This window comes from Athene cunicularia, assembly GCF_003259725.1.
Source record: "Athene cunicularia isolate RWA chromosome 4 unlocalized genomic scaffold, athCun1 chr4_part3, whole genome shotgun sequence".
Taxonomy (NCBI): domain Eukaryota; kingdom Metazoa; phylum Chordata; class Aves; order Strigiformes; family Strigidae; genus Athene; species Athene cunicularia.
Genome location: NW_020799100.1, coordinates 12,218,554 through 12,236,636, shown reverse-complemented (window position 1 = coordinate 12,236,636; position 18,083 = coordinate 12,218,554). Strand labels below are relative to the sequence as shown.

The following is an 18,083-nucleotide window of genomic DNA, read 5'->3' as shown; positions in this document are numbered from 1 at the left end:
GGTCTGGGTCGCTCATCCCGGTACCGGAATGCGAGGGGCCGGCCCGGCTCCGGTTGTCTGCCGGGGGGAGGCGCCGCCAGCCAGACTGGTCTGGCCGCTTGTGCCGGTGAGTCAGGCTGGGACCGCCGCTGCGGGGGCTCGGGCCGTGCGGGTGCCTTGTCCTGGAAAGGCTCGTTTCTCTTCCACCGCCGCTGAGCCCCCGGGTCGCCAAGCCTGTACCGAGCTGGCCACCGCCTCTGGGACTGCCTCGGAAAACTTAAAAGCTGCTGAGCGGCTGTGTTTAGAGAGGGGCCGAGAGGCAGAACAAGTGCTGGCGGCCGTGTCTTCCCCCGGCGTTCTCCCTGTGGCGTGGGAGACAGCGTCCTGCCAACAGGGAGAGGAGAAAGTTGCTTTCTAGCTGTGCATTCCTGCTCTGTCCCACTGCTCCTCGGAGTTGCTCCTCGGAGCCAGAGGCACTGGCCACCCTAACGCCTGTGGCAGTGAAAGTTTAGCAGGACTTACTTTCTCACCACATGCACCCACATCCTGTATGGTTCTTTTTTCCTTTTCCCGTCTCAGTACTACAGCAGTAAAAATGAAACATTCCTCTGTAAATACAGCTCTTTATTATCCCTAGTGACTATATTACAATTATCTATATATGAGGAGGGACTTGTTTCTGTATTTTTACAAGCCTTTTCTGTCTCCAGGATAGTTATCCAGTCACAGGAAAAAGAAAACTCTGATCCAGATTATATTCCCATCAACAGCCGCTTTAAATGCGTACAAGGTACTGACTCTCCTGGAGTGGGCTCTCCTGTGGTGGTAGGAATCCACTGCTGTTTATAGGCAAAACCTGAAGTTAGTGGTGTTTCTTGATCTGCCACCTGAGCACCCATATCGATTGAATGCTTCCCCATGAAACTAAAACTCACCGTTTATGGAATCCTGCTTCTTCCTCATCTGAGTGGGTAGTCTTCCCGTGTCAGCATACAGTTCTGGGGAACTTGGCTGGTTCAGATGAGTGGTGAGCTTGGCATCATACAGAGCCAGCCTATCCAGCACTTCTCTGCAATGGCTGAAATTTGGTGTCTGCTGATATCTGTCTGCCTTCTCTAGAATGACAAGAGTTGGGATCTTTTGTCTAATTCCTGTATGTTTAGATCAAAACTTCTGTAAGGTCTGGCAAGCTGTCATGTCCAAACAGCCACCCATTAAATGAGAAACAGCTTTAGGCCTTGTCTTGGAAGAACTTAAGTAGCAGTGTATGTCCCTGGGGCAAATGCTTGTTCAGGAATAAAAGCATCTTTTCCTGGATTAGTTTATACCCTTCTATGTAATTCACTGTGGTTCTGCCCATCATTTTTGCTGTGTAGACAAGCTCTGAAGTTCATTGTCAGGTTGATCTTTCCCAAAGTACCTATACTGATGCAGAACAAACCGTGCAGGTGTGCTAGAGCTCTGAATATGAGGCATCTCCCCTGTGATGCTTTGATTGTGGGAAATGACTGTCCACCCTGTCCAGATATGACCATTCTATTTTCTGGAGCTGGTATTAATAGTACAGATATAAATTAAAGCTGTTTGTTCCTTTGTTAGGACTTTTGTGGCTAGTTGCAAGCAGCATGCTTTTTTGAGTACTCAGTTCCTGCAGCATTCAGTGTGAACTCTCTTGATCCTGTTTTTCTCTTTTGCAGAGGCAGAAGAAACTCTACTGATTGATATAGCGACAAACAGTAAGTTTTATACCTGCAGTCATGTGGCTAAAGCTCCTTTCAGGAAACAGGCTGTCTGTTGAGCTCTGATGCATGCTTATTTTACCTACCACTTCATAGTTTTCCTCCATACTTTGTGTTTGTCCTTTGATCAAGCAGAGAATGTAATTCCTGTAATGTTGTCTGGCTCTTCTAGACAGTCAGTTCTAATGACAGATGTAGTTTTAAATGCCCAGATTGAAGTATTGGCAGTTGGTCAAACTTTAACTTCTTAAATCTTTTCTCAGGGCCCTGCATTGCACTCTGAAACATTCCCATCTCTCTTTGGTTTCTTCGACCTGTACTTGAGCCTAGGTTACTATCTGCTTTTTTTCAGTGTTGACAGCGCTCCGTCTAGTCACCAATTCTGATTTCCCTTTCAAGAATTTTTTCTTACTACTCTTAGAGCTCTTCTCTGCGAGATCACAGTAGGGATAAGTATTCCTAAAAACACGAAAAAGTGATTGGCAGTACCCCAAGCAGGGGGGGTGTGTGTGTGTGTGTGAGGGTGTCTCAGAAGCACAGGGAAACTAACTTAGGTGCATATTTCCAATGGAAACAATAGCTGGAAGTTGGCTTTCATTGATGAGCTCAGAGGAGACCTAGAAAGCCTGGTCACTCTCGGGGCATAATATCTGTGAACCAGCCTTGACTGACTCTGTGAGTCTGTGCTTATCCCTGAAGCAGGCTGTAAGGTTCGGATACAAGGTGACGAGACAGCAGAGCGACTCTTTGAAATACCTGATGAGGAGCGTTGCTTAGGATTTCTTTCAGAAGTGCAGAGCATACAGGAAGGTAAGCAGAGCTATAGCTGTATTTGTGAAATCCTCTGACTGCCAGCAGTTTCTGACCGTGCTGATTTTTTTCCAGCACACCTGAAAGCTTCTCTTCCTGAACCAAAGGACTCATCCATCTGGCATCAGGTGGAGAAGAACCTCCCAGGTCTACCGCAGGCCTCTTCTTCAGGTACCAAACTGTCACCTTTGTATGCTCTGTGGTCTGTAGAGTAATGGGGCGCTCAGGGTTAGGAAGCTGTGTCTCACCCTGCACTCAGCAGTCTGGCCTCTGCCCCGTTTCCTCACTTCATGTCATCCCACACAAAATCTTAGTCCTTGGGTTCTGTTGCTCTGGACTATTAATTCCTTCTTGAGTGCTGTCTTCTGTCTAGTGTCTTGGTTTGTGTGTGTTAAGCTCCCTCCTGCCTTGATTTGTGGTTAGTACCCCTTTCTCTCATTCCCCAAGTGATCAGAGTTGATATATTGCTATTATCATTTGCTTTTTCACTTTCCATGGAGTTACATTTTTGCCTTCTTGATCTGAGTTGTTTTAAATTGTTTCTCAGTCCATTGTGCTTGTTTTTTTTTCATTACAGGAGCTCTGGGGTTTGAGGATGACTTCAATGCTCTAAGCCTAGAAGAGAAAAGAAACATGCAAAACCATCAAACAGGATCTCGCCGGGAACCCCCACCTCCTCCTGTGCCTCAAAATAGGCAGTAAGTAACGTGGTGAATCTGTTCCCTTTTTTTCTTCTCTTCCTAGACAGCAGAACCGGTTTTAATTCTGCTCTTGCTTCCTTCCTAGATTTCACCGAGAGAGAGAAGGTACATCGCGAGAGCAGCCAAAAGTGACCAACACTATGCGCAAAATGTTTTTGCCCAGCACCCCGTCAGGACAAAGGGAAGGGCTCATCAAACATGTGCTTGCCAAGAGAGAGAAGGCATATGTCAACCTTCACAACTTCAGGTTAGAGCTGTGATGGAGGTACAATGTGTCTAGAGGCAAAGCTCTTTGATCTCTTCTATGAACTCAAGTCTGGCCTGGGTTTGAAATCTGACAACTGCTGATATGTGGCCAGCTTGGGTAGTTAAACAAGAATCGGTGCATTCTGAAAGTCAGTAAGTGCCTGCGGTGCAGCTTCTCCTTTTGCATCTCTTGCCCTGTGTGTGTGTGTGTGTCAGATCTCTTGGATCAAGGAAGACTGAAGCAGCTGGGCAGAAGGAGGATAAAGGCAGCTGTCCCACCACACTGTCTTAGTCTTGCCCCACATGACATGATGTTGAAAGAGCCAGATGTTCTCTGGCCCCAGTAAAGTATCTTTAGTTTTGTAGCATTCTGCAAAATCCCTGAGATGTCACTGAAAATGAGCCAAACCTAGAAGAATTTTCAGTTACCCCATAGTTGGCATGGCCCTGTGCATGGAGAAGCTCACGTGTTGTGTCTGCTTCCAGCCTGAATGCTGCTGTACGTGCACTGGAGAGACTGGGCTGATGCGGTTGTTACTGTGTTTTCTAACAGTTCAGCTGCTTCTGTGTTGTAGATTTTTTGTGGGAACGTGGAATGTGAACGGACAGTCTCCAGACAGCAGCTTGGAACCCTGGCTGGTGTGTGACACAGAGCCTCCAGACTTCTATTGCATTGGGTGAGTAGCAGTGACCTCATATTTACTTACAGTGCTGAGTTTCTTGTTGCTTTTGCTTGGATACTGTTGGGCTGTATTTGTTTTAAGTTCCTGTCATGTTCTCGGAGGTTCCACAAAGCTGAGCTGCGTCTCAGAAAAGCTGTCTGAGGGGACGAGCCATTTGGATGAGACAGAGTATCGGGTTAAACGAGGCTAGTGTGACATAACGAAATAGATTTTCCTTGAGGCATCCACAGATGGTTGTCCTCCGCCTGAAGTAATACTTCTCAGAGAGATGGTTGCTGGAGTGTATTGCAGTAGGGTCTCAGAGGCACTGTGGTGAAATTCTGCTGCTTTATTTAGCAAGTGGGAATAAGGAGCTTCTCTTCCAAGAAGAGCTGTTGCTAGAGGTTTCACATTGGACCTTCCTGTAGAAAAAGGGTGATCTGTAGGAGGGGTGGGATGTGCTAAGTTGGCTTGGTTTTTTAGGTTCCAGGAGCTGGACCTCAGCACAGAGGCTTTTTTCTACTTTGATTCTGCAAAGGAGCAAGAATGGCTGGCTGCTGTGGAGAAGTCCCTGCACCCTCAGGCTAAGTATAAGAAAGTGAGTTCTGCTCAGTGCTGTGGGGTCTTGTCATAGAGTTGGCATGACTGGAAGGAAAAGGGAAGTGGACTCACTCTTTCCTCACCTGACCCAAAGAGTGGTGACCGGAGAAACCAAGGGTGTATGCTTGGCATGTGCATACCTGTGCATGTCTCAGGTATGCCACATTAAATCTGTGGGAGAGCCCCACAGCTGTAGTGGGATATTGTACTTTGAAGCAGAAGTTTATAAAGATGGAGATCAAAATAACTTTATAAAATACGAAGTAGGAGTTAGGGAAGTAGTATGCTCAATAGAATCATAGCAGTGGGTTCAAAATTCTTTATCTGTGTTACCATCTCACCCTTGTACTATAGAAGCAAGGTGTGTCATGAGTAAATTAAATGAATAGCTCCTTGAAGGAATGGGATAGTTTATGAGGTGAAATCTTCCAGAGGCTGCTGTCTTGGGACTGAATTGCCTCAGTTGTGGCAGCAGGACTTTATTCTGGCTGGCTTAGAGCAAGCCATTGTTTTTTATCTCTGCTGTAGCAAACCTTTCTGCTGTAGGTATCTGCTGTAGGTACCAGACCTAAATACATTAACTAGTTTCCCCTTCCTCCTTAGCCCATGTGCTCACTGTCACACCCCTGTCCTGCTTGCTTTGAGTTGAGCTCAGTGGCATGTGTTACAGGTCATCACAGCAGGGAAACAGAGCACCTTGCTGAACTGAGAGTCATAGGGAGCTAGGGGTTACGACCTGACCTGTGGAGAGGCTCATGTTCCCGTCCCTTTGCTTTACTTGAGTTTTAGGTTAATTTCTCCCACTCTTGTGAAATGGAGAGAACAGGACATGGCTGCAGGCAGGAGGAAGTGGCTGAAATTTTAGATAAGACTTGTGGTTGCATGCAGATTCTACTCCTGCACAATGGACTGAGTACTTGGGTTCTTCCATTTGAATTTTTTTATTTCAGCTTTCCTCACTACATAGACTTAATCCCAACCCATCTTAATGTTTCTGTGCCCTAAAGTGAGTGTGCAGACTGTGCCCAAGAAAATTAGGCCTTATTGCTTTCTTTCAAAGTTGCAACCCCACTGTTTTGAAGGTACTGGTAGGTCACGGACTGAGAAATGCATTGGCTTAGCATGTGTAAAAGAATCAGCAGACCAAGGATCTCTGCTGGGACAGTGTACGTAGGCACTGTGTTAACACCCATGGTTGAGCTCTACAGTAGAGGAGAACCTCTTAGCTCCAGACTCTTTGCATTAGAGACTATTTTTCTGAGAAGCGAACAGTTTGTATAGCTCGGAGATGGCTGCCTTTTGATAGCCTGTGCATCAGGCATGGCTGCCTCAGGAAATAAGAACTTTTCTGTCCGTTCCTCCCTAGCACATGTCACTGGCTCCGATGTAGTTCTGTGTAAGCAAAGGTGAGCACCAACTCGCGGCTGGACCTGCAGCCTCCAGTGACAGCCATAGCCAGCAGCTCTCTGTGAAATGCATAACTAGAGCACTCAGTGTCTTCCTCCGGTTGTTTTGCTGATTAGAGCACAATTTAGTGTAACAGACTGAGACTTCATAAACACATGCTATGTGTTAATTAAGTTTCTGTTACCTCACAAGACAGCCCTTGTTTCTAGGGGGGCACCAGAGTGGGGAATGTAGTGAGCTCAGCACAGCTGATGGTTACTGGGGCATGATAGATTGTCCCCCAGAACCTTGCTTTGGGACGGGAGGCCCTTTGAGCGGTGTGACAAGGAGGGATTGAGTACAAAACTTGAGAACATCAGGTGGAGCAGGCAAATCAGAATTGTGTTTCCACTGCCTGTCTGGGAGTTCAGAATCCCTTTTATTTTTGCAGGTGCAAATGGTCCGTCTAGTTGGAATGATGTTGCTTATATTTGCTAAGAAGGATCAGCTGAGCAATATCAGAGAGATCATGACGGAGTCTGTGGGCACGGGAATCATGGGAAAGATGGTGAGTCACCGAGGCCAATTTGTTGTTCCTGTGTATATATGCAAGAAACAGCACAGTCTGGTTTTGTTCCCCTGTCTGTGCCATCCCCATCTCCTCCCTGGTGCCTCACCTGCCACCTTCTCTAACAACTGCTGATACCTGCTCTCCCCAGGGAAACAAGGGTGGCGTGGCGGTGAGGTTCGTGTTCCACAACACAACCTTCTGCGTTGTCAATTCCCATCTCGCTGCTCACGTGGAGGATTTTGAGCGGCGAAATCAGGATTATAAGGATATTTGTGCTCGAATGAGTTTTGTAACCCCTGATGATAGTCTACCTCAGCTCAACATCATGAAACACGAGTAAGTTGGTTTGGTTTTTTTTTCTGTTTTCTTTTTGAAGTGGTGTTGAATAACCAAATCAAGTCAGAATCACAGCAATAGGAGTTTTCCTGCACATAAATTTTCTGGCTTAATAATATAACTGAAAATGCTAAGGCCTCTGATGTGCTCCTGTAGTCAAAGTACGTGGTTGCCTTCTCACTGTGGTGACTTGTGGAACCTGTATCTAACAGCCCTTTCCTTGCATGTTGTTTAATACTTCTATTTCAGTAGGCACCGTCCCTGAGTCAGTGGCTGAACGTTTTAGGGCTTGAAGAAACTGAGGGGGTTTTTTGTGATGGGAAATGGGAGCCATGAGTAGGGGAAGAAAAGGGATAGTAGGATGGGCAGAGGCTATGCTGTTTAGGCTTTTTTGAGTAACAAATGCTTACAATTGCTGTTTCAGGTTATTTTAAATGAGTTGGATGATACACAGGCAATACTTGATTAGTTTTTTAATTATTATGGTTAGTGAAGTCACGGTGCTGAATAATCCAAATCAAACTCAAATGTGTGTACAACAATATAAATTAAGTTTTCTTAAACCTGATACAAATGATTAATACTTCTGTAGTTAATATTTAAACAATTTAAATACTGAAAATGTAGAGCGGATTAGTACAGACAAAACTTCAAATATTAGATTATCCTTGATAATCCACTAATGGAAATTTTGAGGTTTTACTATAAACAGGAAGAGCTTTGATACTAGAGAGGGGGTTAGATTTTAATCTTTAATTTAAACCTTTATGGAGTAAAGAGTGAGTACCACAAATGTTTCTTTAGCTGCTGGTAATGAGAAAGCTGTAGGTCTGTTTGAAAGCCTGGAGAGGAGCAGAGTAAGAGCAGGTGCTGGTGAGGTATGGCTGATGGGTGAGGTAGGACAACATTCTGGAGGTCATAAACTCAACAGGAACCTGACTCTGCTTTTGCCAATTCTGCATCAGTCAGTCTTTTCTAGGTAGATGATACAGTAGTGGTCTGATCTGGTTGAAAGAAAGGCAGTGGAAAATGAAGTGGTAAAACCGTGGTGTTACACGAGGTGTGAGCATGCAGATACATGCCATCAGCCTGCCTGCCTGGTTGACAAGCAGGCTGTGCCTGACGAGCTCTGTCATTGCCCTCTTCTGTACGCAAGAAAAGCCAGAATGCCATATGGATTTTGTAGAGCTTGAGAGGTTATGAAGCTTGGTGAGATATGCTGATTTCACTTCATTGGGGAGTTGGTGGTGTTCTCAGGCTTTTTTCAGGCTGAGGCAAACTCAAGTGTCTCCCATTAAACTAAGTCTTCAATCCCATGTGAAATTTTGAAGAAGACGGACTCGGTACTGTAGTATCTGCTGCCACTAGAAATTTCTGCTGTCAGACTCAATCTTTCATCTCTCCTTTTGTCTTTCATATGTCTCAACCTTAACCACCAGCAACCAACTATGTATTGTCCTCCATCCCTTCTTCCCTGTGTGGCCTGCAATACTAATTATTGACTCTTCTTTTCCATGTTTGTCTTTGTTTTCAGTGTTGTCATCTGGCTAGGAGACTTGAACTACAGGCTTTGTCTCCCTGATGCCAGTGAAGTGAAAAGTCTTATTAGTAAGAATGAACTTCAGAAATTGCTGATGTACGACCAGGTCAGTGAACTCTGCTTACATTTGCTCTGTACTTGTGATGTCATCTTGGCTTAAGATGTGCCTGTGCTTGGAAGGAGCTGGCAGATGCTCTGTGATAGGTGTCTGTAGACATAGATGCTAGACCCTAGACAGAGCTCTGGATGTCCTGCTGACATCAACCCCCTAAGCAAAACCAGGTTGTACATTATATCAGGGTTAACTGGATGACTCAGGCAGTTGCCATAGAAGTGTCTTTGCGTCTCACTGGAAGGGGTCTCTCTTACAAACTACAAGCTAGAACATAGGAATTTGTAACAGCAACAAAAGCTGTGGTAATCAGTGTTCTGGAAGAGATATTGATTTGGAGACCAGCACTTGTAGCCAAGGCTTTCTCCTCAGCCAGTTTGACCTAAATTCTGTGCTGTAGGCTTACCCGCTCAGCATTTCTTTGCAGCACACTAAAAACTGAGACAGCACCAGATGTGCCTTTAAAATGAAGGATTGTACCTGTGAAACATGAACGGAAATAGTGTAATGTCATCCCTGACACACAGTTTAACAGTAAATCTGATTGATTCTGTTCCTAGCTCATTTCTGCTGTACTGTGGAGCTTCATGCAGAAAACAACTGTAGCTTAGATTTTTGTGAGGAAAACATCTAGGACATTTTTCAGAAGACTATATGAGAAAAGGAAGGTAGTGTAAGGTTGTCAGCCAAACACGTTCCTGGAGGCTTTTGCTAAAATGATTGGCAGTGAAATATTAATGATGATGATGCTTAAGCTTGAAAACTAATGAAGACATTTAGCACAAGTGGAGCAATTAATATTTCCCTTAACTATTGTTTTATGCTGTCTGCATGGTCTGGTAAGCAGCACTGTGCAATTTATATTCAGTCTGTTTAGAAAACATTCAACTGATTTGTTGAATTTTTATCTTTGTTAAAGCTATAAGGTCTGAGAGGCAGCTTGGGGGATGTCTGGTGAATCCCATGGCCACAGGTTGCAATTCTTCTGCCTATAGATCTGCTTTCTGACACTATGCTGGGGGTGGTATTTGGGGTGGTTTGTTTTGTTTTGGGTTTTTTTTAAAGTGTTCTTTTTCTGCTTTAGCTGAATATTCAGCGCACTCAGAAGAAAGCATTTGCAGATTTCACTGAGGGAGAGGTTAAATTTATCCCCACGTATAAATATGACTCTAAAACAGATCGCTGGGACTCCAGGTAAATCAGCTGCCAATGGACATGTTTACCTATGACGTAAAAAACATTTTCTCACAAAACTTGATTTCCTGCTTCCTAGAGCTGGAAATATGTGTCAGTGTTATGGTGATGGCTGGAGTGCACAGACAAGTTTGTACTCCTCTGTTTCCCCTGCTTTCTGAAATAAGCAGACCCTGTATATGTTGACCAGACACGTGCCTTAAACCTCGGTTGCTGCTGATTCCAATAGATAGAGGCTGGTAAAGCATGAACTTGCTGGTGACCCTGCACTGGAGCGTTTTTTCTGCTGCCAGGGACAGACAGACAGTATAGAAGGAATTGAAGAGATAAGGAAACACTCTGACTCATCCTGTCCCCTGACTTGCACACCCGCAGGGGTGGCTATGCTGCGATAGCAGTGGTTCCTGCTTGCTGATCTCTGCTTGGTGCCTCCCACAGAAATTTATGCATCTGCTGCAGAAGCTTCCTCTAAATGGAGAAACTCCCAAGAAGGAGCTTCAAACCATGCAGCGATTGGATTTTACTCTGCCTTTGTTTATGAATCAGCACAGTAGTTAATCTGGGGAAGGATAACCCAGGATTCAGAGTTCATAACATAATAGTAATAGCTGAGTAGACTTTCTGTAGTGGAAACAATAAGCGATGGATCAGACTAGTGGTCAGAAAGATCTGGCAGCAAAAGAAACTAGTGCAGCTTGGGTCACAGTATGCATGGCTTCAGGCTGTGGAAGCAGGCTTGTCTGAGGTTATCGTGTTTCCTGACACTGGAAAGGACGGGAATTTTAGCTATTGCATAGGTAGGGGAAAGGGGAAGAGAGCAGGAGAAATAACGTAGTATTCAAGTTGAGGGAAGTGATAAGAGTTCATCCCATCACTGCTGATGCAGTCATTGACAGTGGGGGTGGAGTGAGCTGCCAGGCTGGGAAGAGGAACAGCTTGGATGGTTTATTAGAATTGTTGGATTTCCCTGGTAACCTGTTTTCCTTTGTAGTGGAAAGTGTCGTGTGCCAGCGTGGTGTGACCGAATCCTTTGGAGAGGAGGGAACATAAATCAGCTCCGGTACTGCAGTCATATGGGCCTGAAGACTAGTGACCACAAGCCAGTCAGCGCACTTTTCCGCATCGGGGTAACTTTTTTTATAAGCTAGGGTAGGATCACAATAATTGTCACGCATTCCTTCAGGAGGTGTTTATGTAGTCAAGGGCACCTCTGCTAATGGTGTTGCAAGAGAACAGAGTAAATAAAAATAAGGTGTGTCCACGGTGTGGGTGCACTGCTGTTGAGCAGCCATGCCAGCCTCTGCTCCGCAGACAGCTCGGCAGCTGGTTCTTCCTGAGCAGCACAGCTCATGAGCAGGGACAGTGCTAAGCTGCAGTAACGCAGGTGACTGCTGGAGTTTCCCCGAGCAGGTGTGGTCATGCAGTAAATAAAAAGGCGTTCTCATCGACTGCTTTAATGATGCTGCTTAGCTTCTGGGATATCTTGTACTAGAATGGGTGAGCTACTGTTTTCTCTCCTCCGCAGGGAGACACAGCAGAAACCTGCAGATTGTTGTGCCTGCTGTTGCAATGTTGCCTCTGATGCATTAAGAGAGTGTGTCACTGGTCCACATCTGAGTTTCTTTGATGGTGAATGGCTGGCAGCAGATTTGTGTTTCCTAGCTTACTGAGTAGAGACAGTCCATGTCCATTTTTACTACTTCCTGCTCCCTTTGTGTCTCAAGTTTCCTTAAAGGAAAGCCTTTCTCCTCTTCTGGAGAATCACAAGTAATGCTGCAGGATGCCAATGCTTTCCCACAGAGATCACCCCCAGTAATCTCCCAGTAGTGTGATCAGTGGCCAGAAAGACTCTAGTAACATCTGTAGGGGTAAATTACACATTAAGTTCATATGCAGCTTGGGAGTGCACCCATGCGTGCTAATTCTCTTAGCCTTTCAGCTGCACGTAGCAAGTGCTTAGAGAAATATTTCACTTCTGCAGTTTGCTCATGATCAAAAGAGTTCCTGTGAAGAGAATCCAGCTTCTGACCTGAAGCTGGTCAGAAACTTTGCCACGTATTTTCTGATCTTCCACAGGTAAAGGTCGTGGATGAGCAGAGGTATCGGAAGTTGTTTGAAGACATCGTTCGTATAATGGACAGAATGGAGAATGACTTTCTTCCTTCGCTGGAGCTAAGCAGGAGAGAAGTGAGGATGCAACCTGAATTACTGTCCACTTCCCAAACAGAGCAGCCTTAGAAGTGCTAGAACTACCTTTAAAGACTTCGATTCAGTAAACTGAATTATAGGAAATTGAACTTTGTCCATTATCTTATGATCAGGAGTTAGATTAGAAGGGGCATCTTGTCTTGGCTTCTTGGCAGGCCTTCTGTTAGGAGTTCTGCATTGTGTGGTCACTAATGTGATTTGTATTTTCTCTTTGCTCTGCAGTTTGAGTTTGAGAATGTGAAGTTCCGTCAGCTGCAGAAACAGAAGTTCCAGATCACCAATAACGGGCAGGTCACCTGTCACTTCTCCTTCATCCCAAAGCTGAATGATACCCACTACTGTAAGCCATGGCTTCGGGCCGAGCCTTGTGAAGGTTACTTGGAGCCAGGTGAGTTTTACCATGGTTTCTGCAGTGCGTACTGGTGTAGACTGCCACCCCATCACCCTTCAGTCCTTCCCACCTTTCTTGCCATCATCCTTGTCTTCTCAGTTTTGTCCCTGCCACTGTATGCTTGCCCATGTCATCCATTTTGGAGAGTGTCTGTATGTTCTTGAGAGCTCCTGTCTGTTGCAGATGAGAGCACAGACATCTCCCTGGATGTATACGTCAGTAAGGACTCAGTAACTCTTCTGAACTCTGGTGAGGATAAAATTGAAGATATTCTTGTCCTTCACTTGGACCGAGGGAAGGACTATTTCCTTACCATCAGTGGGACCTACCTGCCCAGCTGCTTTGGCACCTCCCTGGAGGCCTTGTGCCGAATGAGACGACCGATCCGAGAAGTTCCAGTCACCAAACTCATTGACCTGGTGAGTAGCAGTGTTTTGGAGCAGCTCTCTTAACAGGGAGAGAGCATATTCCCTCTCTTTACTCCTAAAAGCAGGAGTAATACCTTCATCTTGGGTCAGCTGTGCTGGCTCTGAGCTGATGTACTTTTTCCAGAGCTTGCGGTGCTCTTTTATTATTTCCCTCCGCCACAACCAATGGCTTTTGACAGTCTGTACTTTATCCCCTCTTTCTAAGTAGGTTCTAAATATTGTTCGGTGAGCCAGGAAAGTGATCCCAGCACCTCGTGTTTTGTGTTACTGTTGTGTTGGTGCTGGCAGGCTCAGCTGGGTGGCACTGGTGTGTCATAAGAGGTATGATTTGAAATGCTCTCCTCCAGGGTGCCTTAGGCTGCTTCTGCAGTGACGGGCTCCAGGATCCTTTTCCTTCTGGACACTTGTGGCATCTGCACTGCTCAGGGGAAGGAACAAGCAGAAGCACAAAGACCAAGGAAAGGACTTTGATGCTGTTAGGTGTACTGATGAGTACAGATCAGCAAATGGCCAGTCTTGCAGTTTCTCTGGCCAGTTTCTCTCACACTGACTGCAGTGAGAAAGCTCTTCTGTGGTACAGAGATAACAGTGACTCTCCTCAAGCTTCACTGGTCCATAGCATCAATATTTGTCCTTCTGAATCCACTTGTGTGTGTGTGTGTGTGTGAGAGAGGGGGTGCAACTGTGCCCTAGTCACCTTTTGTCTTTTTGGTATCTCATGGCTGTTTCTGACACTAAGCCCCATTTGGGGATCTTAATTCTTGTTTTCAACCTGTGTTCATTCCTCTCTTCTGATGGCCTTTCCTGGCCTTGCTTCAGTGAGGTTTAGCAGTTCCTGAGTTTTAGTCTACTTACTAATTCTTGTGTAGCCAGAAAAGCCGTTTCTTCTTTGTTCGTCTGAAAGTTTAGCCCAATTCTTTTAGTCTCCCTGACATGTGATACCTTCCCTCTTCTCATACCTCATAGTCTCATCCTCTCATTCTTGCACACTTTTCTTTTTTGTCCAGTGAGCTGCTGCTTTCTCACATCTGTTGATTTGACAGCTTCTGCTCCCCTCTGCTTACACTTCTTTCTCTTCCCTTTAGCAGTTGTACCACACCTCTTGCTGCCTCTTCCAGTTCCCACCTTTTGTTGTAGGTGTCTACTTTTTTTCACAGGCCCAACATACAGAAAGGCTGTTTTTATAGCAGAGTTTTGATTTTGTAATCACCAGATTGGGCTAAGCAGAATCCAGGTGGCAAGATGCAATGTTTGCCTTAATTCAAGAGGCTAATCCAGGCCTCAGGCTCCTCATACTCTTCAGGATTTGACTGAAAGTCAGTCTTGTTCTAGGAGTGTGTTGAACTTGATCTGGAGCATTCCTTCAGTCTTGGTGGCGTTACCACCTGCTTTTTCCTGCTCAGTGATGACTTTTTGCTTGATATATAGGAGTTTGGGCCAAGACTCTTAGCTTCGGCCCTCAGACATACACCATTGCTTTTCTAAGAGTACCTTGAGGCTGCTTCTGCTTCTTTTACCTATAGGTTTCTTCCTGTTATTCAGTGAAAGACATAGAAATACAGGAAGCAAAACCATTGGAGAAGAGCACCCTGTCCTAGTATCTGCAGCAAAGAAACAGTCTCTCATGTCAGTGAGGTCAGTGTGACTGCAGTACTTCAATCAGAACACGTTAAGCAAACTCAAGGCCCAAAGCAAAATTTAGTTGCTTAGATTATAAAGCTACTGTCTTGTTAGAGCTATTTTAGGTCTTTTGGTTTTGATCATACCTGTGAGTTGAGAAATTCTTGGAGACAGGACAAACCGGGCAAGGGAGTGTGGTGCACGTGCTAACCACTCTGCAGCCCAGAGGCATTTTGGTCCAGTTACATGTCTTTAGGTGATGTTTAGACTGTGTGAGAGGAAGGCACTGTGTGTGAGCATTAAGAACCATTTTCCCTCCTGCACTTCTGTAACATTAGGGCTTGTCATTCACTGCATCAAGCATTTTTCTCAGCCTGCCTAGACCATATCTATTGTCTTCAGGATCTGCAGAATGCAGGTCAGGAAGAGTCCGAGAAGCAGTTTGATGCAGGATAGCAAAGGGTAGGTGGGAGCTTGTTTGGAAGAGGCTCTTCTAGTTCTCCTGGAAGAAGCTGCTGAGGCTTGAACATCTTGCATTTGGGATTTCGGTATTAGTGTCTCATCCTATTTTTTCTTGGGATCTTACTGTGGGTTTGATAAAGCCTCTTGAAGAATCTGTCGGGAGCAGGTTAGTCTCACGGAGCTAATCGTGCTGAACACTACAGGAGGAGAGGTGAACAACAGGGCAAGCAGGCAGGTAGGTGGTGGTGAGACTGTTGGGATGACTCACCCAGTTATGAAACGAGCCTCTCTCCTGTGCAGCGTGGCTATCTGGCATCCCAAACCTGTGACTGCAGTCCCTCCCCCTGTGCCTTGGAAGAAAAACCTGCGCCAGCTCGTGTTTGGAGCAAGCTGTTCTCTGCAAGAGGCCGGTCTGTTGTGGCTGTGTGAGCCTCCCAAGGAAGCCGGCGCTGCAGAAGGCGCAGGGGAGCCCGAGGTGCTGCTCCCTCCCAGGCAGGCCCTGTGCATGGCGGCTGCAGCTCTGCTTCCAGCTCAGCCATTGAACACGTTTCAGTGCTTCCACCCTGAAAGGTCAATCCACCAAAACTCAGCTTGGATAACCTGCTGCTGTTTCATCTGCAGACTCCACTGAAGAGTGTCTTACGCTGCCAGCCTGCACTGCACTGGTTTCAGGATCACCTGAGGGATTGGACATGCAGCCTGGAGGGGGCTTTGGCATGCTCCTCCTTGCAGTGTGTTAATGCTATTAGGTTGAGACAGATGAGCAGCCTGGGGTTTTGAGCACAAACACTCATTTCCCTGACTATACACAAAGCTGCTTAGGGGGCCTGTTAGCTCCGCAGCTGCCACACAGTCAGAAATACAGATTTAGCCTAGTGAATGTTTTATCTCTGGCCTGGTCACAAGGGCAGATGGCTGAAATAATACTGGGATATTTATTTCTGACTGAGAAGATTCAAGAAGGGGAGCTTTTTCCTGGAGGACACCTCTCATCTGCCTGTGGCCTGACTGTTGGCTAGATAGTGAACAGTGCTGCTGCAAGGCCCCTTTGAGGAGTTTTTGGAAATCCTGACAAGGTTGTGTATCATGTGAGCAGGATTTTTGCTAATTGGCAGGCAAATCTCTCACCGCAGGTTTAACTTTGGCCATGTCAGCAAAAGTGTATGAAGGACCTGGCATTCAGTGGGTTCTTGTAATGCAAATTAGGTTTCTGCTTAATCTGAGGGTGCATTCTCTCTTTTAACGATACTTTTTCCTCTTCTCTCTTTCCCACTGCTCTCAGGGAGAAGACAGCTTCTTAGAGAAGGTAATGCAAGAAATTGCTGGGGAAGTCTGCTTCTCAATGTCTGTTTGTAATGAATGAGAGTTTTCCCCTTGTTTTCTGCTGAAGAGGGAAGGGGAGGTGGGTGCGGAGGGAGCACTTGTTCTAGCAAAGCCTCTTAGCACAGCTGTGGGCTAGATGAGAACATGTAGGAGCACAAAGTGACCCTGTAGCCAAGATGGGGCCAGCCCAACTGAGCTGCTTAAAGCTCACCAAATTTACTTTGAGGAAAAAAATACTCTCCTGATCCTTGCAACAGTGATAGATATTTCCGGAAAAGATTGGCAGCATTTGACATATCTGAATTAGCTCTGACTGTACACAGAAGGTGGGGTTCACCAGAGCATCCTCTTCAGATGTGTGAGGAGGGCTGAATTCGAAAGCTTGAATTTTGCTCTTTCTATCTTGTGTCCTTATGGAGGCCAAGGGAGGGCCTCTTATAGAAGACAGATGTTTCTCTGCTTCTTCGAGCAGCAGAGCTTGGGCTGCCAGCTCACAGCCACCTGCCTGAGCAGGATCACTGCTTTACTTTGCACCTGTGCTCCGCACTAGAGGCCACGCGAGTCAAATCTTTTCATTCGAAGAGCGAGTGGGAGATGCTGGGGTGTATGGGGCAGCGTTGTTGCTGCTTTCCCTGAGCTGCCTCAGACATTTGGTAACTTGTTTGTGAAGGCTCTGTGCGGACTTCCCGGGCTGGGTGACTTGGCCCTCTCCGGGCTGTCAGTGCCTCAGCAGAGTAAAACAGGAGAGGGAATGGGTTTCCCCTCTCCAGGAGGGCACTGAACTCGAGTGTCAAAACCAGATCCAGCTCCCAGACTCCTCCCTAGCAGAGGGGAAGGGAGGAGTTTGGTGTGCCTGCCTTCTGGGAGCAGCCTTTTGCAGAGCATCTTCATCTTTCCGCGGAGAGGACACAGACGTGCCTTCCCATCCTCGCACACGGCAGGAGAGGGCGCTCGGTGCCTGGCCAGCGCGCAAGCAAAACCGAGAGCCCAGCACCGCCTCCTCCTCCTCCTCCTTCACTGCCTTGAGGAGCTCCGAGCTTTCTCTTCCTCGTCTGCTCAGAGCAGCTCGGATCTCCTGCCTTGGGGGTCTCCACAGCTCTCCAAGTCGTGCCAAGGGAGCCTGGCAGTGCTGCAGTGCCCGGGTCGGGATTTTCTGTTGAAGAACTGTTAGGTTTCAAAGAGGGTCTACAGCTCTCACTTCTTCCCTCTTACAGAAAAGTTGTGACATACTTGCCTAATATACTGCTTCCAAACCTTCCCTGTGTGCTTGGATGAGTGAGGCAGATGTGTAGCCATGACCCAGTGTCTGCTAGCTGGGGAAAATCTAGTGGGGGGGGTACCATTCTTCCATTGCCACTCTATGGAGCTGCTGCTACTGGCTTGAACTGGGAGGTCTCTCCCCCTGCACCTCAAACCACCCCTCAGCACCAGTGGTTAGCCCCCCCACTGGCTGCAGGCAGGCAGCACCATGAACTCCTGCAGGGTGCAGGCAGCACAGGCAGCTGGGGGCTGGCCCGGCAGCCTTCCCCGGAGCAAAGCGCTGTGGCCCGTGCCAGGCAAGGCAGCGATGTCCCCCGGCCCCCCCCGGGGCATCGCCCAGCACTGAGCATGGGGGCTTGGGCTGTGGCCAGGGGATGCACAGCTGAGCCCTGACCCCAGCCCTCCCGCACCAGCCTGGAAGGAGGAGGCCAGGGAGGACCCCCCGGTTGGGCTGTGGCCAGCCGGTGCTGGAGGAAAAGGCTCCTGGGCCGGGAGACCTAAGGAATCTCTGGCTT

The 18,083-nt window shown here is 46.8% G+C and overlaps 1 protein-coding gene across 1 annotated transcript in view; it reads left to right on the top strand.

Moving 5' to 3' along the window:
* The first annotated feature begins 667 nt into the window (after nucleotides 1–667).
* The window catches only part of OCRL (OCRL, inositol polyphosphate-5-phosphatase), a 22,120-nt gene continuing 4,704 nt past the window's right edge, over nucleotides 668–18,083 (top strand). Inside the window, exons 1-17 of the mRNA XM_026848521.1 lie at nucleotides 668–769; nucleotides 1,677–1,715; nucleotides 2,418–2,528; nucleotides 2,604–2,699; nucleotides 3,106–3,226; nucleotides 3,315–3,476; nucleotides 4,051–4,152; nucleotides 4,621–4,735; nucleotides 6,575–6,691; nucleotides 6,843–7,030; nucleotides 8,565–8,676; nucleotides 9,767–9,876; nucleotides 10,868–11,003; nucleotides 11,953–12,063; nucleotides 12,307–12,472; nucleotides 12,659–12,894; nucleotides 16,268–16,291. Coding sequence (XP_026704322.1) covers nucleotides 3,162–3,226; nucleotides 3,315–3,476; nucleotides 4,051–4,152; nucleotides 4,621–4,735; nucleotides 6,575–6,691; nucleotides 6,843–7,030; nucleotides 8,565–8,676; nucleotides 9,767–9,876; nucleotides 10,868–11,003; nucleotides 11,953–12,063; nucleotides 12,307–12,472; nucleotides 12,659–12,894; nucleotides 16,268–16,291 — 1,644 coding nt within the window. The 5' untranslated portion in view covers nucleotides 668–769; nucleotides 1,677–1,715; nucleotides 2,418–2,528; nucleotides 2,604–2,699; nucleotides 3,106–3,161. The remainder of the gene's footprint in view (nucleotides 770–1,676; nucleotides 1,716–2,417; nucleotides 2,529–2,603; nucleotides 2,700–3,105; nucleotides 3,227–3,314; nucleotides 3,477–4,050; nucleotides 4,153–4,620; nucleotides 4,736–6,574; nucleotides 6,692–6,842; nucleotides 7,031–8,564; nucleotides 8,677–9,766; nucleotides 9,877–10,867; nucleotides 11,004–11,952; nucleotides 12,064–12,306; nucleotides 12,473–12,658; nucleotides 12,895–16,267; nucleotides 16,292–18,083) is intronic.